The 23,273-nt window shown below is 40.8% G+C and overlaps 1 protein-coding gene across 1 annotated transcript in view; it reads left to right on the top strand.

The window, feature by feature from the left end:
* FREM3 (FRAS1 related extracellular matrix 3) overlaps positions 1–23,273 on the top strand; it is a 101,033-nt gene that overhangs the window by 48,396 nt on the left and 29,364 nt on the right. The window contains exons 5-7 of the mRNA XM_054028899.1: positions 190–315; positions 7,739–7,990; positions 19,708–19,857. Coding sequence (XP_053884874.1) covers positions 190–315; positions 7,739–7,990; positions 19,708–19,857 — 528 coding nt within the window. The remainder of the gene's footprint in view (positions 1–189; positions 316–7,738; positions 7,991–19,707; positions 19,858–23,273) is intronic.

The raw sequence follows: 23,273 nt of genomic DNA on the forward strand, positions 1-23,273 counted from the left end.
TGAGTCCTGGGGTCTTGATTCAGTTGTTGAATTGAATCCTGATTCAGGTTAAACTCCCATTGGTTTGAATGCAGCTAAACATAAATATACAAGGATTTAGCACAGCATATTAGACCTCTCTATTGACCAAATTCATCAATGACATCAGCACTGACCTATACTCTGTCTCTTACCCTTTCTGTTTTCCAGAATCTATAGTGTACATTCCCTGGCTGGAGTACAGAGTAGAGGAAGATATTGGTGAGCTGTTAATTCCTGTTAGGAGATCTGGAGATATCAGTCAAGAACTAATGGTCATTTGTTCCACATATCAAGGTATGTTACCTACTAAGATAACAAAGATATACAATGTTGTGCTAGCCTTTACATGGAGTAATAGAGACACTTCATTAATATGAATATACATGTATGTTATTCAACATGGGGCCAGTCCAATGCCTATTGAAATCAAATGGAAAGAGTCCTATTGATTTCAATAAGCTTTGGATCAGGTCTTATTTTTGGTTGCAAGTTATCTATTATTTTTCATTTGTCTAGTGCCCATCTTAGGGATAGTTTTCAAAAAGTCTGGTATACGCTCTCTGAGCAAGATGCTATTATTGTTGACATTCAACAGATAACTGCAGTCTGCCCAATTTCAAAAATGGTGCTTTAATCACTAATAAAATTAATGGCAGAATCAAATACTATAGTATAAAGGAAAATAAGCAATTACTCCACAGCTAACGTATTGTTTTTGTTTATATTCCTGAAGTTCTCGTTGCCACTGAAGTACTAGTTCATCTTTCAACCAGTAGCTTAGCCGTCCATCTTCCAAGGTGAAGTTGCATGGATTCTGTGGCCTACAAACTCTGGTCCATATCATAATTTTATCTACCGTGAGTAGTTCCATTGATATGAGTGGAACTCTTTAGTGTGTAAATTTAAGCAAATTTTCAGGAACGGGATCCATGTGGCCTACATACACAAAATTGTCACTAGGGTCACTCATGATAAACTATTTTATGTGTGCTGGATGCAGGGCCGCCCAGAGGATTCGGGGGGGGGCACTTCGGCAGCGGGTCCCAGAGCGGAAGGCCCCCCCACCGCCAAATTGCTGCCGAAGACCCAGAGCGGAAGAAGCTCCGGGGGCCCAGGCCCCACGAGAGTTTTCCGGGGCCCCCAGAGTGAGTGAAGGACCCTGCTCCAGGAGCCCCGAAAAACTCTCGTGGGGGTCCCTGTGGGGCCCGGGGCCTGGGGCAAATTGCCCCACCTGCCCCCCATTCTGGGCAGCTCTGGCTGGATGGACCATGTTTGTGCAGCTTGAGACCATGCTCAGATCAAAAGTTTATACAATCAGTGTACTTCAGAAATTAATTTACAAGATATATAAACCCAGAAATGTATGTTAACTGCCCCACTGACCATGCCCCAGGCCGGGCAATACAGCTCTGAAATACATTATAGCTTACATTTTAAAATATTCTTTTCAGTGATTGTAAAATCCTCTGGTGCTCTCTGCTTAGCTAAGGACATCCCAGAGTGAATCATTTGGTAGCACTGCTGACACAATTAGCCCCTATGGCCCTGATCTTTCAGTTATCTCGGTGTAGGCAGACCTCTATTCCTGCATGGAGCCCTATTTGGTTTTGGTGGGACTGTGTGGGTAAAGATATCCACCCACCCACAGAAATTTGTAGGATTAGGGGCCTTAGCATGCATTTTTCATTTTAACTTGGCAGTTCATCTGTAAGATATTTGAGTGAACATTCATAAACAATACCTATAGTACAGGGATCTAAGAGGACCTTGACCTCACAGTTATGCCCTTATTTCATGTGTATCAAGTCATAATAGTTATAGTCTCACAGTGGTTTCAGTTTAGCCCTTAAAACAAATCTGCTTGAGTCTTAAGAACTGCACCTTACCAAATACAGTTGACTGTGTGTTTAAACCAACAACATATCTCTTACTAAACACAAAAACCTACGTTAAATTAACATTCTTCAGGTTTTAAAGTCAAGCACTCAAAAGATAGGAAATGCCTGAATTAAGGTTTCCTGTGTAAACATAATTCAGCCTCTTTGTGTGTATATGTTATGATACAGTCTTTAATTACATCACCATGGATTATTTTTTTCACAGAACTCCTGCTTCACTCAGTGCACAGATAGACCTGCTTTGGGAATGAATCAGGGTTGTGTAGTGAAAGAAACTATTGTCTGTAGTTTGTCAAAGTTATAAACAACTGAAAATAGATTCTTATAATGGGACATACATTGGACAATCTTAATAATCGACTGTACTACCAGCCCCTCCTATGATAAAGGATGACTTCTTACTCAGATTATACAGACCATAATGGGAGAGGTTGTGAACAGCATATATAAAGAGAGTTGTTGGGGTTTTTTGCTTTTAGGAAACGCGTTCTGGTTTCTGCACATGCTGAAAGATTTATAGATCCATTAAGGCAAATAGATTTGGGTTTGTGAAGCATGTCGGCTGTTGGGAAGGAGGAGCCTGTTTGAAGTTTCAGATGTTAAGTATGTCAGCCCAGTTGTGGGGTCTCATGACAAGATGCAAATATTACACTGGCCTATAGCGGTGTTACAGAGATTAGATGGCTTTAGCTTCACTAACTTTCGCCATGGAGCTTTCTCAGTGGCGTTTTGTCAGGGGCCAGCCTACAGCAGATCCAGTCTCGTGGCAAGCCAATGAGTGAAGCTGTCTGACTGTGCCACCTGATTGGCTGCTGGAGTCTACAGGCTGATACTTAAGCTCAGTAGCAGCAGCAGGCTTCCTTGCCTGCAGCTGCACTTGTTCCTGTCCCTACTTCCACTGCCTCTAGCCTTGCCCCTGTGCCCCAGCCCCAGCCTGCTCCAGCCCCCAGCTCCTTCCTGACCTCTGACTCCCAGCTCAGACCCTCAGCTCCACCTTCGAACTGCAATGCCTTTGGCATAGGCTTCAGCCTTGGACTCCCAGCTACCACCTTTGGCTTCGCTCGGACCTGCCCCATCTGGATTCAACTCTAACTGGTAGGCAGGACTGTTGCTCCAAGCATTAGGCAGGACTGTCCACAATTCAGTCACTGACACATTTGCACATGCAGATATGGTGATTTAAAGTGATTCAGATGTACTGCATAGGTGTAGCTCTCGCAACTCCTCTTTATATTGTAAAATGCAATATTCTTTTAGTATCTCAGTGTATGTAGACTACATGAAAGAGGGAGATCAGAACTGTTTTATCCAAGCTTGTATAATCTGTCAGCCTGATCCTGGAAGATACTCAGCAGCTTTGCTCCTAGTAGAGTTAAGGGTACTCTGCACCTCACAGGATCAGATCCAGTGTTGCACACTCTTACTTTACAATAATATGGCTTCGAGGAACCAAGTTGCATTGGACAGGCAGAAGACAAAGACAAACAAACTAGGATTCCACAAGACTGGGGATTCCCTTCTCTATGGATCCAGGGAATCTGGGATTCAGACAACATACTTCTATCCTCCATGAACCCCCAAATTTCTCTCACTGGGGGGGGGGAAAGATTCTGTGAGGTGAACCTTACCAAGTGTTTTGACCCCTCTAAGCCTCTCATGGGTTTTCCGTGTGAGGAAAAGATGCAGTTTGGCCCTTTATTTGATTACTGGAGTGAGAATTTTCTCTTCTGCAGTGTGGAAGGACAAAAACTGACACATTTTACCCCTGCATATTGTGCTATAAATGAAGGAAGCTAATTGAACATCCGCAAGTTTGGATGGATGCTGAAAAGAAAGTGAAATCACTGTCCCGGTGACCTCAGCTAGATGGTCAAAAAGCAAAGGCATATGGTTTGTTGAGGAGAAATTCTTTCATAATCTGGAGAGTTATTCTCAGTGTTAATAAGACATTTATAGGCAGTATATGACACACAGATTGTATCTGTTTCTCTAAATCTTTGTGGGGGGTTGTCAGCCACATACTTTTATGCTGTTTCTTTTATTGAAAAAAATCAGCCACTACATTTATATAAATTTCTTTCTTTTCACATTTGCTTTTTCAAAGGATAAACAGTTCTTCATTGATGGACAAGATCTTTATCATTGGATGAGCTTCCCAATGAAGGGAGAAAGTAGTTTTACCTCCATGAAGGGGAAGAATACATCAGTTTGTGTTGGGAAAGGGGAGGAGAAGCCAAAGATGTGGAGCCTTTCCACAGAATATAGTAAAACCTGTATTCCTCACCACTGTTAATGTCTCAAACATCCTGAGAAATTATGGTTGGTTAATAACTCAGTCAGAAGCAGGCAACATTTTGGAAGTTTCTTTAATAAAAAAAAAAAAGAGAGAGAGAGAGAATGAGAGAGATTCAGGCAGCTTGTATCACTGCTCAAATATATATATATATAATACACACACACACATACAAGGGCCAGATAGTGGATTGATTGGAGAACGGTGTCATAATCCCTTTATAATTACACTCAGGCATTTTCCTTTCTCCTGTCCTAGTGAAGCAGAAGGATAATCAAAACTCTACCGCGCCATTCAGCTTTTCTTTACGACAGCTTCACAGTAGAATTAGGTGAAACAGAAATACCAACAACAAAACTTCTAATTGAAAACATTTCACTACGTATCCTTTGTTGATGATATAGGTCCTGATTCAGCAAGGTACTTTAGAATGTGCCTAATTTTAGGTATGAGTGGTCTCATTGACTTCAGTGACCGTGGGACCATACTGCATGGTAATGGATACCTAATCCTTTTACTGTATATGAAACATCATCTAAACCAGAGGTTCTCAAACTGGAGGGTCAAGACCCTTCAGGGGGTTGTGAGGTTATTATGTGGGGGGTCATGAGCTGTCAGCTTACATCCCAAACCCCGCTTTGCCTCCAGCATTTATAATGGTGTTAAATATATTAAAAAGTGTTTTTAATTCATAAGAGGGGTTGTACTCAGAGACTTGCTATGTGAAAGGGGTCACCAGTACAAAAGTTTGAGAATCACTGATCTAAACTGATACTTTAGTAGGAATTTATATTTCAAAATTGTCACATCAAAGGCATTGATTTCCACTTCTCTTTCCTGTAGGTAATGGACATAGGACATTCCACAAATTGTTTTCCTCAGTACTTTAAAACATAATACTTTTTAACAGAGTTGTTACCCTACTTCATTAGATAGGGCATTTTATGAAGAGATGGGCCTGAGCTGCAAAGATCAGATTTTGATTCAAACTTTCCCTAAATTCAGATCCAGATTTTTGGGTGGGTCATTACAGGTATATCTGCGCTGCAGCTGGGAATGTGCCTCCCAGCCTGAGCAGACAGACTCTTCTGCTAACACACTAAAACTAGTGTGTGCGTTGCAGCACCAGCAGACTCTCAGATTAGCATCCTAGCTCACACTCCCCCAATCCCCTGGGTCTGAGCTCAGGTGGCTAGCCTGAGCCTCTACCAGTGCCAGAAAGGCCACTCTTCTATTTTTAGCGCCCTAGCTCAAGCCAAGCTAGTGCGAGTCTGTCTCCTTGGGCAGCCTTGTTCCCAGCTGCAATATAGACATATCATATAAGGGTAGATGACAGCTACAAAATGCAGACCCAGATCCCAGCTTCCCCAAAAGTTCAGGGATTTCCAGATGCAACTGGAATTGTGCTCATTCCTAATTTGATACTACGTATGGAATTACTTTCATGAATACAGGCAGAGCACTAAGAATTAGATTTATATCACAGAGGGGTTTTTTGTTTTTAAATCTTAAATTTCCCAACAGAATTTACGTACATACACAATGCACTCAGGATAATGCTGTAATCTCTGGATCTGCCTGTCAGAGCTGATTATTGTTGAATTTACTATAAATTGAAAAAGGAAGATGACAGAGGAGGGTAAAATGCTGCCTATTATAATATATACCAGATAACTATTAGATGATAAAAATAAAATGTACTAGGGGACTAGATTTCATAAAGATCAGGTAATCACCATTAATAAATGAAACTAAGCTTAGATAGATGCTGGCATTTAGTCTGAGCAGTGAAATGTGGAGATTTTGATGAGACTCTTTTTCATGTAGAAATAAGTCCTCTATCAGCTAATCAAAGCCTGTGATATCAACATTCTGCATGCTCTCTGAGCAGGAAAAATGGAAGCTCATTCTCAGTTTTGTAGCCTTTTTTTCTTTTTAACTTCTAGTTCAGAAAGTGTGTTTAAAGTCTTCTCCTTCCATTTTGCTCCTTACCTTGGCTGTCATACTCAGAAAGCCTCCGTGACTGGCAGCAATCTTTAGAAAGTCAAGGACTCAAAGGTCATTTGTTCCTTTACGAGAGATTTGCAGGGGTTTACTAGCATTCCCCTCCCTTCCTCTTTTGTGGTATGCTGGGGCACAAAAGATCTCCCTGATCTCCCTGTGGGTTGTCAATCTGTCTGGCCTTAACAATACTGGCCATTTTGCCCAAATAGACAGTCAATTACCCTAACTGCTATGTTGTTCTATGTGGCCAGCAAACTGGTTGCAAGTAAAACAGAGCAATACTGGCCAAAGCCCTAAATGTGGCAGCCTCCACTTCACTGTTATTTTTTTATCCTAATGCATTCCTATCCCTGAAAGGTACTTACATGTACCTGTCTGACACATGAAAGACCCAGTCTGCACATTGGGGACCATGGTGTCACTGCAAGATGAGAATTTGTTCAGCCCTCTGGAGAATCAGCCAGCTACTTAAGGTGTTTAAGATAGATTTAGTTTTCTCACTTTAGGCATCTAAGTCTTAAATTTTGGCTCACAGTGTTTAGATTAAGTAAATGTATTTGTCAGCCAGAGTGATTTTTATGTCCTAGTAATTACAGCGAGATGGAAGTTGAGCCTGAATTCCTACCATTTGTTTGATTGAGATCCTGATCTTAAACTTCAGTGAGCATTCTGGGTGTGCAATACAAGATCGATCCTTAAAGGATTTGTTCGTAGTAAAAATGTAGCAGTTCTAATGAGCAAAAGGATTTATGAAGATTTGTCTAGATGTAGATTTGTCTACTGATCATCACCTTTCAACAGTGTGGGGGGGTCCAATCCATGCACCATTTGCAGGCAGAGAACTTGTGTGATTTCTCAACTTGATGATAAAATGAAATTGTCTTTTTCTGCCAGGACAGAAATAAATAGTTGCTTTATTTCATTACAATATATTAATTTTTGCATACACACTCTTGACATCCCAGTATTTGAGTATCCTGTACAACAAAGATCAGAAGTAATGTTTAATTTGTTACAGGCCAAAATCTGCTCTCATCTATACTTGAGGAAGTCCATTGAAGTCATAGTCACGCTTAAAAAAGAGCTGCAGGATCTGACCCATAGATGTTAGTTTAAAAAACAATGCTGCAACTTAAAATTACTTTTCAAAGGGAATGCATTCGTTCACTATTGTCAAATGAGTTTTAATAGCTTAAAAAAATGTAACTTCAAGAAGCAAAAGGTTTGTTTTCACTCTTGTGATAACACACATATAGGAATAAAAATGCAAGTGGCTACCCATTATTATTCAAGACATGAAATATATTAACACTTTATGCAGTTAATTGTGAGAACTCAACAAATTTTTACCTGTGTTTAAGTAATTACTTTTAATATATTTATACTTCAGCACCAGCATAAAATACATTTAAACCATTTTTTGTTGTGTTTCAGTGTGGAAGTACTGGTTTTTCCTCAATATTCTGATTCCCTTTCATTCATTTTCTCTCTCTCTTCCCTCTCCCTCGCACCCCCAATATAGGCTCTGCCAGAGGCACAAATCCCTCCACTGTGTTATCCTATTCTGACTACATCTCCCGTCCTGAAGATCATACCAGCATCATCCACTTTGATAAGGACCAGAGAGAGAAAACTTGTCGCATCATCATTATTGATGATTCCTTGTATGAGGAAGATGAGACCTTCAATGTCACACTGAGCGTGCCGATTGGTGGGCAAATCGGCACTAAATTTCCTAGCACCAAAGTGGTAATCCTGGCTAGCACAGAGGATGGTGAGTAGGCAGAAGCAATTTTATTCTGTTTTCATTTGTAGATCTCATCGTGCTAGGTGCCTTTTTTCACCGTATTTTTCCATCACACAAAGCTAAGGTTAAGCTATTTTATGATACAAGGGCATAGGCCTAGGAGTAACTGCTTGTTCTATTGAAGTGTAGGTTTAGGATCAAATGGTTATCTGAATCCTAGATCTGGGTTTACACTAGCTATTTTCTTACTGAAGTAAAGATTCCAGGATTACACTGAATTTTATTCCTTATCTAGGAGCAGTGTTGCAATTTTATTAACCAAGGATTGATCTATTAGATTAGACTGGCTATTGTATCACTGAGGTACAAGTCTATGCTTATTTTGAATATTTTGCACAGGTGCAGGATTAGTCTAGTTTTCAGAATGCAATCCATATCTAGCATTAGACTTTTTTCTCTGTGAAGTACCATTCCCTGGATAGAATTTTTACTATATATTGTTAGGTGAGGTTGAAGATTAGAAATAGATAGTAGGCAGCTGGGAATGGCTCATTTATTTTATGACACACTGTACCCTGATATGTTTAGTTTAATCACTTTATTGGGAAGATATGGATATTGTGTGTTGTTATGAGATGGTAAGAAAGAAAGAAAAAGAATTTGGTTCAGGATCTGGTTATATGATACAGAGACAGCAAAGGACGAGCAATGTATTTTAGCTGCATAGTTTATCGGATGTATTTCAATACTAATCTTCACTGTCCATGCTAATCCAGTCCTTTTTTGATCAGAATCTAATTGTGTTGTTTTAGGCAGAGATTTTGTAAGGAGAGTCTTTAGGGTTTAGGCTCTGACTATAAAACAATTTTTCACTTGTGATAGAAACAGGATTTGAACCTTGATCTTTAGAGGCAACAGGCTAGTGCACTAACTAACCACATCACCTTACTATACTCCATAGTGATCAGGTGTAGGAGTAGGGCATCTTTGAACTCTTGAAGCAGTGATTTGTGTTTTCAGTGAGGCTCAAAGCATACCACTCCTTTCAATAGTCATGGGAATTTTGGGCTTAACTTTCTATGCACCACAATAAAAATGTACTTCACTATGTTAAGTGAAGCAGAGATGTTAATAAAACCAGGATCCAGAAACAAGTATTACTATTAAGCATTGTTTTTATCTAACTTTTCCTGTCCTGCAGAAATTCAGCTATTCAAGACAGACACTAGCAAATTGATATGTGGACAGATCATATGTTGTTTTCTCAAATTAAGAAAAGAGGAGAATGGGTCATATTCATCCCTGGTGCAATTCTCCTGAAGCTAGTGGAGTTACATCAGGGATGAATTTGGCCAAGGTATTTAAGTTAATGAAAATGTAATGGTCTTTAACTAGATGAGGCTTGTCTAAAAGCCATTGTAATTTCTGCTGACAGTGACATCGCTGCTCCTTTATCCTATTTTGGTTTTTTACCTTCATGGAAAAAAAATCCACTTAGTAGCTGTAGCTAAAAACTGCTTCCCATGCTATGTGCTTGTCTCAAGCTTAATGCCATCAAAGGGTGCAACTGAGAATTGCCACTGTTGTGCAGCTTGCCTCTTATCGGTCCTTGATTTGCGTCAGGCTATTCTGCTTGTCTCTTTTAGTCATAGAACTTTCTAAGGCCTCAGTCCAGCTTAAGTATATGCTTAACTGTAAGCATCCGAGCAGTCCCATTGACTTCAAAGTGAAACATGTCCCCTTCAGATTTCAAGAGAGGAGTTTTTAAGAGCTAATAGTAGTCTGAGGAGGTGGTGTTTAGACAAAACCTGGATTTAATTTCAGCTATGATTTGACATTTGTGTCTCAGCCTGAACTAGGGTTTGGGCTTAGGTTCAGAAGTCTTGTGAATTGTCCTTGGAGGAGTTTGATCCAAAATGACTGAAGTCTTCTGAGACTGGATGATTTCATGAGATTTCAGTTATCCTGAGCCAAATCTGAACTGGATCCAGAAAACAGGCCCCTGCTGTTGTGGGATCTGATCTGGAAACCAAAACTACATAGGTGGTTTTGGATCTAGAGATGAGAAGCTGAACAACTTTCTGTCTCCCAAATTTTGGTAGCTGGTGTTGGATTTGAGCTTTGGACAGAACACTTGGGCCAAATTGACATTTCAAATTGTTACGCTTAACGGGATTTGCAGGCACTCTCAAACCAGAAAAAATGCTTCTTTCCTACTGGAATAAGAATGATAGCTTTTAAAAGCTAAAAACAACAGATACAAAGAGTATGCTCAAGCCTCCCAAATAATGTGTTTAATTTCTTTGGTAACTCAGCACAGAGTTCTTTGACCAAATTACTCGTGACTAGGTGCACTGTGCCACAGTTCTTTTAGTCCTCTGAGCTGCACCAAAGCCTAATGGAAGGAGCAGAGGAGCTGGTCTGACAAAAACAAATGAAAGAGGACTCTGGAGCTAGTGGCAAAGTTGCAGTCATGGTGCCTGCTTCTCCAGTGCCTTTCACCTTGTGCTTTTCAGAGGTATAAATCAAGAAATGGTCAGTGTTGCAGAGTGTGAGCTAAGCCAAAAAAGTCCATAGTTGGTTCAAACAGAGGCATCTCTGTGTATAAAAAGCATTTGATTTTACAAGAAAAGATGCAGTTAAGTGGTTGCATGGTGCAGAAGGTTGTTGCACTCCAGCACAATTATGAGTGGAGATTGCACTTGGGGCAGATAAGAATAAGGGGAAGTGCTAGCCATAGTCCTCCACGCTGAATGGTACAGTCTCGGCTCTGAATGCCCTTCGCTGCAAATGCACAGGGTACAAATGGGATAAGTGAGTAGAGAACAGATGTGTCTGAGGAGACAGACTTGAGCACTCAGATGAGTACATAATATTAGCCTCTATGGGGCTGAACTGGTACCATTGAAGTCACTGGGAGTTTTTCCATTGGTTTCAGTGAGCGTAGGATTTGACCTTTGGAGGGCTAGGTAAGTAGAAGCATGATCTTTATCATTCTAATAAGAAGCTTAGCAAGGCTTCTCTTATGCTTTAATAGTCATGAGCAACTTGGCAGCCACACTGCACTTCTCTCACTAATGCTGGATCAGGCTCCATGTGCACGACCTGTACCAGTAATCATTTTTTACCTTGCATGTGTATGCACAACACTCGGTAACTGCACTGTGCGTGATCAAACCCAAAGATTTTTTTTTTTTTTTTTTTTTTAAGATTTGGTTTAAAAGATTTCTTTCCAGAGGATTCCTGAAAGTAAAGAAACAAAGTGTTGGGTTTTATTTCCTGTGTTTGTTGCTTTACACTTCTCAAAATGCTTAATGGAACAGGTTTGGGTTATCGGATAATCCATTATCAAGCGTGTCAGCACTAAGAGATATATTTGATCACTAGAGCCTTGAACTAAGGGGCTGATCGACATAAGAATTTCTAGAGTTCCAACATGTCAGTGAGAGTCACAGAGCCACACAGGGTAATCAACCTAAGCTTTCTCCTTGCAACAGAAAGAAAGTGAATTCAAATGTTAGCAGTAAACATTACAGGTGTTTGTAGAAAGTTTTATTACCGCATTTAGTGCTATTTAAATATTTATATGGCACCTTTAACAAATTAAACAATGTCTTACAGAAAATCTGTTCTAACAGTAAAGATGGTGTAGCTGAGGTAAATGTCAGCCATACAAACACAAGTGCAATAATTTGAGGCAGTATTCCCTTTCTGTAAGTCTAGTACTGGGGCTAGAGAAAAGGTGAAGAGATGGTGTTCAGACACAGATCCATGTTAGGTTTAGGGTGGGTACAAGATAGCACTAGTATCTTACAAGTAGCTCCAGTGAGATTTCTGCCCAATCTCAAAAATCTTGAGATCACCAGATTCCATGAGATTTTTCACCATTTTGAGCCAAAATCTTGTGGAATTTTTGCCTGCTTCCAAACATTGGCTCCTTCAGGTTTTAGTTCTGACATGGGACCAACATCATGGGAGCTGATTCATATCCAGTCATGCACTCCTTCAAACTCTGAAGGGTTTCAAATCTGAGGTTCTAGTTTTGACCCATCTTTGCTTGGGATACATATATATTTTGCATGTTATAATGGAGTGAATGTTAGAAAGAGCTTGAAATGGATTTGAATAGAGTTGAGAGGCATATATCAAGTGGTTCCTTAAAATGAAGAGCTTTATAACGAGAGAGCCCTGTAATTGTTTGTTGAAATAATATTTCTACTAGAATTTTCTGTTACTTCTCCTAGGCTCCGATCCTGCAACAGCATGTGCAAGTGAAGTCAATGGGGCTCTACACAGATGCAGGGCTCTGCCTGCCAGTGTTGTTGCAGGATCGGGGCCTTCATTATGCTACTCTGTACCTGTATTGACATCTTATATGTGTTATAAATACCCAGAGAAAACTCATAATTAGGTCTCGGGACTCATGTGAAGCCTCCATAGGCATCAGTTTGATTTAGCTCAACAGATGAAAAGGTTTAAAGCATAAGCATATCTAAAGCTTATTAGTACTCCACATACCAGTAACATCACCTTAATGGGGCTAAGTCGGGAGGACCGGACGATCTTCATCCGAGAATATTGAAGGAATTGGCGCGGGAAATAGCAGGCCCATTAGCGATAATATTTAATGAATCTGTAAACTCGGGGGTGGTTCCGTTAGACTGGAGAATAGCTAATGTGGTTCCTATTTTCAAGAAAGGGAAAAAAAGTGATCTGGGTAACTACAGGCCTGTTAGTTTAACATCTGTAGTGTGCAAGGTGCTGGAGAAAATTCTGAAAGAGAAAGTAGTTGAGGACCTTGAGGTTAATGGCAATTGCGATAAATTACAACGTGGTTTTACGAAGGGCAGATCGTGCCAAACGAATCTGATCTCCTTCTTCGAGAAAGTAACGGACTTATTAGATAAGGGAAATGCGGTGGACCTAATATACCTGGATTTCAGTAAAGCATTTGATACTGTACCCCATGAGGAATTATTGGTTAAACTGGAAAAGATGGGGATCGATATGAAAATCCAGAGGTGGATAAAGAATTGGTTAATGGGGAGAATGCAGTGGGTCGTATTGAAGGGTGAACTGTCAGGTTGGAGGGAGGTTACGAGTGGAGTTCCTCAAGGTTCGGTCTTGGGACCCATTTTATTTAATCTATTTATAACTGACCTCGGAACCGATTGCAGGAGTGGACTGATAAAGTTTGCGGATGATACGAAGGTGGGAGGCGTTGCCAATTCGGAGGAGGATAGGGAAATTCTGCAGGGAGACTTGAATGACCTTGTGAATTGGAGTATCAGAAATAGGATGAAATTTAATAGTGAAAAGTGTAAGGTGATGCATTTAGGGATGACTAACAACAATTTTAGTTACAAGCTGGGGACGCATTGGTTAGAAGTAACAGAAGAGGAGAAGGACCTAGGGGTCCTTGTAGACCGCAGGATGACTATGAGTCGACAATGTGACGTGGCAGTGAAAAAAGCCAACGCGGTCTTGGGATGCATTAGGCTAGGTATATCTAGTAGGGATAAGGAGGTGCTGCTTCCGTTGTATAAGGCGCTGGTGAGACCTCATTTGGAGTACTGTGTGCAGTTCTGGTCTCCCATGTTTAAAAAAGATGAACTCAAATTGGAACGGGTGCAGAGAAGGGCCACTAGGATGATCAGAGGAATGGAAAACCTGTCATATGAAAGGAGACTAGAGGAGCTCGGGTTGTTTAGTCTGACAAAGCGAAGGCTGAGGGGGGATATGATTGCTCTCTTTAAATATATCAGAGGGATAAATACAAGGGAGGGAGAGGAATTATTCCAGCTTAGTACTAATGTGGACACGAGAACGAATGGATATAAACTGGCCTTGGGGAAGTTTAGGCTTGAAATTAGACGAAGGTTTCTGACCGTCAGAGGGGTGAAATATTGGAACGGCCTTCCGAGGGAAACGGTGGGGGCGAGGGACCTGTCTGGTTTTAAGATTAAGTTAGATAAGTTTATGGAGGGAATGGTTTAATGGTAAAACATATTAGCCAAGGAATACCGAGCAATGGCAGGTAAATAGTGTAATGGCTAACAAGGGTCAGGCTGGAGACTGTTGCCTACATGCTCAGGGTTCAGCTGATCGCCATATTTGGGGTCAGGAAGGAATTTTCCTCCAGGGTAGATTGGCAGAGGCCCTGGAGGTTTTTCGCCTTCCTCCGCAGCATGGGGCAGGGATCACTAGCAGGAGGGTTCTCTGCCAATTGAAGTCACTAAAACACAGGATTTGGGGACTTCATCAGCAGAGTCAAGGGAAGGGTAGGGACGGTTTTGTGGCCTGCAGCATGCAGGGGGTCAGACCAGATGATCATAATGGTCCCTTCTGACCTTAAAGTCTATGAGTCTATGAGAATCACAGGTAGCATTTAAGTAAAGGAAACTGTTTGTTCAAATATTAAAGAAGTAGCAGAAACAGGTAGTCAAGACAAAATGCAAGTCCTTTGATCTAGGTTCTCTACATACAAATAGACAATGAGGGTTTTGTAACAGGCCCTTGATCATATCCTAGTAAACTCTAGGTTCTGTATCTTTTTCATATTATGTGGGAACATGCTGTCTAACTGTGTGTAACCAAACAAAGGAACCAGTTGTTCAATAATGAGCTCTGAAGAAAGAGGTGCAAACAATTTATAATTTTATAAGCAAGCAGAAATCTTCATCAGCTCTTTGGCAGTGCCTGAGTAGCATCACAGATAGAGCAGGTTGCAGGACCATAACTTTGTTTTTTCAATAGTTAAGGGAATGCCAGGTTGTCTGCCCTGAGCAAACACTTTATAGGCCTTTTTGAAAACTAGGATATGGATTTTGAATGAATGGTTTGTTTATGGCAATTCATGGCCATCAGTAAAGATTATTAGTTAGCTTAGAAGCCATTCTACTTCATGTAATTAAGTGGTTAGTAATTAAACTGATAGTTTCTTTATTGGCAGGAAAGGAAAAGGATAGGAAAGAAGAGGATAAAAAACTTGAATGACCTCCTTTGTTAGTTGCTTTCTTTATTAATCTGCTGCATTTCAAGATAAACTACTTTGGCTGGGATCCCTTCACCCCCTTTGACTTAATATCTGCTGTTTAAAATCCAAATAATATGTTTCTTTGTAAATTGAGTTACTGCTATAGAAAATTCTACCCAGGCATTTTTAGGGGACATACTAGCATATGTCCTCTGAATGCAAAGAATTTTTTTTTTTTTTAAATCATGGTCATTAAAACTAGGGGAATCTCTTTGGCTTCACAGTTATACTTTTACAAAAAGCATGTGGCTTTAACTCAGTTGGGAATCTAGCTCCCTGTGTTTTGGTTATCTGTTATTAAGACAGATGAAAGGATATGTTAGATAGGCTTCTGTTCCTCTCCAGTTATTTTTAAGATCAGCTGTATAGAGGGTACTGGCAGTATGTTTAGGTCCACATAGTGAGAGTGGATTATATTTCAGAGACAAACGATTAAAGCCCTGTAATAATTGAGGCATGACAAGTGTCGTGTTCCTTAAGGTCATGTCTGTTTCATAGTCTACTGACTATGTATGTCTGCTACTTCTAGGAGAATACATGTATCTAGATTAAAAGACATTCGCAGACTGATATAATACTGATAATGCTATAAATTCCAAGTCTGTGCTAAGGACACACAGTATGTACATAAACACAAGGAACTATTCTCTTGAGACATATTGTGATTGCATGAAAAACAAATTCATTTGAATTATGAGAAGTACATAGTTACTTGTCCTTTAGAAACTTACAGTAAGCACAAATATTAGAAATTAAGAACAGTGTTTTAATACATATTTTTGTTTTTCATTGTTATTAGACTTAAGCTCACAAGTCTCAATCTAGATCATTTTCTAATTGCGGTAGGCACTTCACATATATGAGACAGTATGAACCAGTCCCAAAAAGCTTATAATCCAATTTAAGACAAGGTTTTACAATGGAGATGACAAACAGTAGAAAGCATCAGGAGAGGAAGAACAATGCAATAAACAAGTCGTCAAATTTTCATTAAGTCCCATTTCCAAACTATAGGCTCATTTTCAATGGAAGCAGTGTTGATCCCTTAAGTTGTAATGAGTTTGCAGTACATGTATTTGTAGACACAACATGCGCATTAAAAAAAGAAAACGCTACTCTACTCTTTTAGTTAAGGAGCCCGACCAGTGGTGCAAGTAGGGTGGTACGGTACGCATACTGGTAAGATATAAGTAGGGTGGTACAGCATACCAAAAAGACACAGGAGGAGCCAGCCCCCAGCCCTCCACCAGCTGCCTCTCCTGAGTCTTCCTGCCTGGGGTCTGTACAGCAGAAGTCTCCGGTGCAGTGGAAGGAGGACTGAGCCTCCCCACCCAGGTAACATGGGACAGATGTGGATCATGGGGAGGGGACGGGGAGAGCGTGGGGGCCCCGGCTGGGGGCGGGACAGGGAAGAGTGGTGGTGGGGGTCACGTGGGGAGGTAATGTGTCCCTCCCATGAGTGCAGTGTACCGGCAATAAATGATTTCTACTTGCACCACTGAGCCTGACATATGAAGGCTTAGCTCATGACCGTTATCCTGGACTGCAAGAAAGTTAAATTGCTTGATCTCTTGAAAGTTTAAAGGAATTTACCATTCATACTTCAAAACCTGTTAAGCCACTTGTGAGAAAGTGGACATATGGTATTTGAAAGCCAATTTCTATGTCAATAGAGCAAATGAATCAGGCTAATTTCAAATAAGTACAATATCTGGGGCAATCTCTTTTTGGGGGGAGAGGAAGAGAAGGGAAGAGAAATTGCACAGCTTATTAGCTGTCCTTTTAGGGACTATAATACATTGCACAATGACAAGTGTACTTTGTGAACAAGATCAGTAAAATCACAATTTCTATAAGATTGCACTCCCCAAGCAATTAGAATGATTACAATAAACTATTTATATTGGGCTTCTGAAAAAAATGTTTATTCCCTGTCCATTCAGAGACAATGGGTCAGATTCTGATTCCAGTTACACTGAGGTAAATCAGGAATTTCTCCATTGACTTCAGTAGACTTAATCTTTTTATGTTCTACACTGTTAAATAACCCTTTTTTTGGTGTATAGTGCACTATTAGTCACTGGTTAATCTGATAGATGTGCCAGGAAGGAGCACCCAAATATTTAGATATCTGGAATCCTATTCTTCCCCTTCAGGATATGAATAATTCCCCATGACTTCAGTAGGAGTAACTCATATTCTGTGGGAGGAGAATAGGGCACCTTGAAGTCATTTACTTTATCCTCAAACTCTCATCTACTTTCTAGAGCAATGTCAGAATCTCCTGGAGGTTCCTGAGACCTTTAGTGGGTTTTTTTAATTTTTTTTTTTTTGGTGGGGGAGGTGGGGTTTCTAATGGAGTAGTAATTATGGTCACCACAGTGTCTGAAATGTGATCCAGCAGAGCACCCAAAACTTCTGTAGCATTCAAAACAGAAGTCTGCACATTTCTGAAGGAAAAAAGGGAAGTGATTACTGCCTTTACTGTTGTAAACAAAAGCCCCCGATTTCATATAGAAATCACTCCTTGGATTTCTCCATCCCAAAATGTCTATATTTTGTCAGTCTTACTACTACACAGATTGTTGAGGAAGAACTTATTTTTGTCTATTTAAATCTAATCTGTCAAAAGGCTGCAAATAAATATGCATGAAGCCTCAGTTGGAACACTTGTACCTTCCTTAATAACGCCTGCTAGGTTCCTTGTCTCCTCTACAGCAACAGAGAGTCTCTTGGGATGATTAGGTTTTATTCAGTTAGTAAAGTAACACAGGAATTCACAGTTCAGTGACTCGACACAATTCCCACATGTACCTAAAGATGTCTGACAGCTTGGATGGCAAATGTTTGGATTTAGGCCAGATGGCTATTTGATTTGTGTGTGTGTGTGTGTGTGTATACGAAGCTGATAATGCCTGTGGCAAGGGTTAGTTGAAAGATGCTGCTCCCATTCTCGAAAGGCACAGCTAAATTCTTTTCCTGGCTCTGCCACTGACCCCCTGTGCAGAGTTGGACAAGTCACTTATACCCAAATTTCCAAAAGTGGTTACTAGTTTGAAGTGTCTCCATTTTTGGGTGCCCAACATAATAGACTAGGACTTGATTTTCAAAGATGCTAAGCACCCACAACTAAAGTCATTGGGCGCTGTGCAGGCTCAGCATCTCTGAAAATCAGGCCCTAGTTGTCTCCAGCTGGGCACCGAAAACCAAGCCACCCTGCCTACTGGCCATTTATGGGAATTTGAGCTTTAGCCCCTCTGTGCCTCAGTTTCCCCAGCTATTCAGTGGGGATAGTGGCACTTACGCAGCTTTCTTCTGAAAGGTACTGAATAAGTGCAAAGTATTAAACTGACATCTAAATTTTCATGCCACTAAAGTGATTACCATTAAAAAGGTGCCGGTTTCAGTGTGAAAACAGATCGTATTACCTTGATCTTACAGGTGTTAGCTATTCTAGGCATTAATACATACCAGTAATAATATGTAGCATGGGAAAAACTTGTCAAGCTGTAGTAACCCTGATTTCAGATAATACATGTCATAATATAATAATAATAATAATAATATTGTTTAGATGACAGCAATAGCTGAAGCTGTGAATAGAAGCTAGGAGATACTGTACGTTGTGTTATACCTTCCTATAGTGCAAAGTACCCCCAGTGCAGGCTTCATGCTTTTTGGCTGGGACTCAGAGGACATTGCTTACCTCCACAAGCCACCCTGATTTGCTAAAAGCTGCTAAATTACTGCTAGTTTGAAACAGTCTTGTGATGTTTGATCTCTTACTCTAAACAGGGTGACTGCTTAAACCCATTTTAACTTTGACCTTTTCCCTGATCTGGGTCTTAAGATTCCATCCCCTCCCCATTAAAAATTAAGGCTAGTTTGTCACATTGGCAGCGGGGGGAGGATCGCAGGAGAGAGAGAAGAAAGATTACATTTTAAACTGCTATGTCCATGTCAAAATTTTGCTTTGATAATAATTAAAAACAGAAGTTTTAATATCTGAAGTTCCATTTGCTTCCCCCACACACACACTCTACCCCCCCCCCCAATGCACATATCCCTTTGACTTGGGATTTTTGGGGATTTTTTTTTTAAATTTGCTTTATAGTAAGTTTCAGATATGTTTCTACTTTATTTTAGTTAAAAGAAAAGATACTGTGAGGGTCACCCCCACAGATTCACAGATTGGCTACATACAGTACAGTTTTTGGACTGGTGTGAAGCTAAACTGCTAGAATGAATACTGAGGTTCTTAAACAGAACTACCCCAGTCACAGAGGGGAAAATCAGAAACCTTCAGGAAATGTAATACTTTCTCACTCTTAAAAGCACATTTTCAAAGCATGCCCTCCACTTGTGAGGACAAAAAATGCACATACATGCCTCTGCACACACTCTAACCTGCATGCACATGTTCAGTTATTTAATACCTGTGTGCTCACAAGTGTTGGAATTTATACTTGCAAACTCTATTGGTGTCAATGGGCTTTGCAGGTGCAGTTCCTGACACTTGTTTCTATGTAGGTGTTAAGAGCATTGAAAGTGGGCGTACAGGTTCAGGTGACCAGCTGTGTGTGCCTGCAGAGTGCAAGTACATGTCCCCATATTTACATGTGCACAAATGAGGCTCTTTGGAAAAAGCTCTTTGGAAAATTTACCCTGTATCCATTCTGTTCCCCTCTTTCTCTCTCCCTGTGTTTAGAACCTGCTTTATACTTTGGTGACACTGAATATCGGGTGGATGAAAGTGCTGGTTACGTTGAAGTTCGTGTCTGGAGAACTGGAACAGATCTCTCCAAACCGGCTTCTGTCACTGCACGTTCCAGGAAAACGGAGCCAGTATCAGCGGAGGGTGAGTAGCTTTGAACAACATATTTAATTTGAGATTTCTCTCTGATCTGCACTCACTTGGGGTGCTATCAGGGTTTATTCTTGACACTCCTCTGATTCAAGGTGTGTGTGTGAGGCTATTGACAGGGTTATTGAAGTGTGGAATCTGGTGTTTTCAGTAGGCAGATAATACCCAGTTTTATGTCTGACTCAGACAGTGCAGATGATTTCATTCACCAACATCTGATAGTCTGGGGCATGAATGTTAATAAGATGACTATAGCTCAATCCACACAAGACTGAAGTGATGAGGATAGGCTGGGGGAAGCAACTAGAACAGATGGCACAGATAATACTGTCCCCTTTGAGTATGTTCCTCTGCCATCGGTCACCTGAGTTTGCAACTTAGGGGCGTTGTTAGGCCTCCAGTTGCTTTAGATGATCATAAGATACAGTGGCCAGGATGGCTTTATTCCTGCTGCATCTAGTAAAGAGTTTATAACCTCTTCTATGGGATGCAGGCCTCACTGCTGTCATCAGTGTTTTTGTCACCTCGTAATAAGATTACTGCAGTGAGCTCTGCATGGGGCAGAATGCCAATGTCCACTCCTTACCTGGTGTATTTACCAGGATCACATGTCACCAGTCACTCCTTACCTGGTGTATTTCACCAGGATCACATGTCACACATGTCTGTGTTGGCTGCCTGTTGGTTCACGAGTGGAATTCAAGGTGTAATTATTTTTTTAACCTATAAAGGCCTAACTGGGTTGGGGTCAGCCTACCTTAGAGACTACCTCTTTTCCCATTTAATATTGCCACAGCTGCAGAGAACAGAGGGTATACAAGCTGGATCTCCCTCAGTTATTAGGGAGGAAACTGCTGGCACTGCATTTTCCATGAGAGCCCTGGGACCTTCCCTTCCTCACTTTGATCCAAAGTAGCCCAGACCTGTTGATTGCATCTGCAAAATAGCTCATCGCTTGGCCAGGTTGTAAAGACAATCTCTTTGAGGGATTTTGGGAGCATTTGGGTAGGATGGAGTTTTGCTGGGATGCTGTTTGTTTGAATTTAATTAAGCAGCCAGTAACATAAAGAGCAGTTGTGGTAACTGCTAGGTATTGGGAAGCAAACAGGATAATTTGTTCCTCCTCATTGGTGATATGCTGGCAAAAGACAAATAATGCTTCAGTGACCTTCCCATTAATCAAGTTGAAAGCAGTCTTTTCTTTTTTTAATAAGTGTGCGATAAATGGTCAGTGCTGGTGCCAAAATAACAAGTAATAAAGGGTAAATAGGTAAAAATAAATAGGTACAAGTGGCATTTAATTAAATACTTATGATATCCATACAGGGAAATAGGAGAAATGAGGGTTTGGATGGAACTACTGTAACGGCGCTGCAAAAACACCCCCCTGAGCGCAGCAAGTTGCAGCACTGTAAAGCACCAGTGTAAACAGTGCACCAGCGCTGCGCCGCGACCACACAAGGCATGTTAAAGTGCTATCATGGCAGCACTTTAGCGTTGCCAGCGTAGACTAGCCCTGAGTCAGGAAAGTAATTAGACACCACACCATGTTGTGTGGTAAATACTAAGGCTAGGTCTACACTACGGTGGGAGGTCGACCTAAGATACGCAACTTCAGCTACATGAATAGCGTAGCTGAAGTTGCGTATTTTAGGTCGACTTACCTGGCTGTGAGGACGGCAGCGAGTCGACCGCTGCTGCACCGTCATCGACTCCGCTTCTGCCTCTTGCCGCGGTGGATTTCCGGAGTCGACGGCAGAGCCATCGGGGATCGATTTTATCGCGTCTTTGCTAGACACAATAAGTCGATCCCCAGAAGATCGATTGCTACCCACCGATCCAGCGGGTAGTGAAGACATGCCCTAAGGCTCTTTGTTAGTTCAGGAAAAAATGGAGGCTTTTATTGCTATTGGATTCCTGTAGGGTTCTGTGCTGGCTACAAAGCCATTTAATAATGTTGTACTCAGGATGTTACATGTCTGATTTGAGGAGGCACTTCAGTTATAACCCCTTATTTTCAGGCATTTACTGTTTCTGAAAAAAATATTTCTGCCTTTCTCAAATATTTGTAAAGTTTGATGGAATTCCACTTGGATCTATGTGAGATACCCAAGCAGGAAATATTTGGTTAAGAAACTTTTCAAACAAATTTTTATACTCAAATAATTTTATAAATCAAAATAACATTTTATAAAGCTCAGAATTGGTGAGGACTAAGTTCTTAATGAAAAGTAGTGCCTATAACATGTTTGAAGAACTGTGAGAGTTGCAGTGACACACTATTTTCTACTGTTGGAGTGTCTCACGATGTGGAGGTCCACATATACATGTGAAGGTAAAGAAAAGTTAAGAGAGCTAAACATGTAAGTCAAATTCTGCCGAGATCTACATCTGACAACCCACTATCTTCAGAGTTTGCCAAAAAGATAGCCGAGGCAAGAAATGATAGCAGCGTATAAATAATAATGTTCAATCTGTTGTGGGGAGAAAGGAAAATGATTGCTCTCATTGATCAAAGGGATAAATAGTGCATTTAAGGTGCAGTGAAGGAGAAAAGTTTGAAATAAATAGAGCAAAGAGCTGTGGAATCAGAATAAAATCAGTTTGGCTATGGGACGTACTTGGCAGGGAAGCAGTGGAGTTACCATCTATGAAAATCTTCCAGTCAAGACTTTATTGTACCTCTTCTGTGAATAGCGAATATTCATCCCTAAAGGATGTCAATCCAGCACTTATCACCAGTATTGAAGTTACTGTAAGAAAAAAAAAATATCTATCTATCTATCTATAGAAAGTCAACACTTAATGATGAGATCCTGAGGTAGGGATGTTTTGTGGATACAGTGATCCTGGCATTGTGCTGGAGATGGGTTTCACCAGCCCCTTCCAGCCCAAGTGATTGTGTGGAATTACTGTAGGTCTGTTCCTTTATTTTTAAAAAGCTAACCTGTAAAGTAATACTTCAGAAACTGCTTCTGATCACTGAGTAATTCTATTTCACGATTAAGAGCAAATACGGTCCATGGGCATGATGCTCAATGTATTGGCCAAATTGTTATTTTAAAACTGTATGAACTATGGGCCTGATTCTCATTTACAGCAAGGCCACTTTATACCATTCTGGCAATGTAAAGAGACACATTTCTAGTCCTTTTGCACTGCCAGAGTGAAGTAAAGTGGCCTTTGGGCTTGCTACACAGGATGTTACTGCATGATAAGCCAGGGTGTGAATCTACAGCACACCAACTGGCCGTGCAATAACATTCGGTGTGGACATTGCTACAGCACAGTGCAAGTCCTGGAGTGCAGCTGGGAGAACTGTAGTAAGACAATCTGCCCTCCACGACTTTCAGTGCACTGTAGCTGTGTCCATACAGGACGTTACTGCACATCTAGTGCACTGTAGATTC

This window comes from Malaclemys terrapin, chromosome 5, assembly GCF_027887155.1.
Source record: "Malaclemys terrapin pileata isolate rMalTer1 chromosome 5, rMalTer1.hap1, whole genome shotgun sequence".
Taxonomy (NCBI): domain Eukaryota; kingdom Metazoa; phylum Chordata; order Testudines; family Emydidae; genus Malaclemys; species Malaclemys terrapin.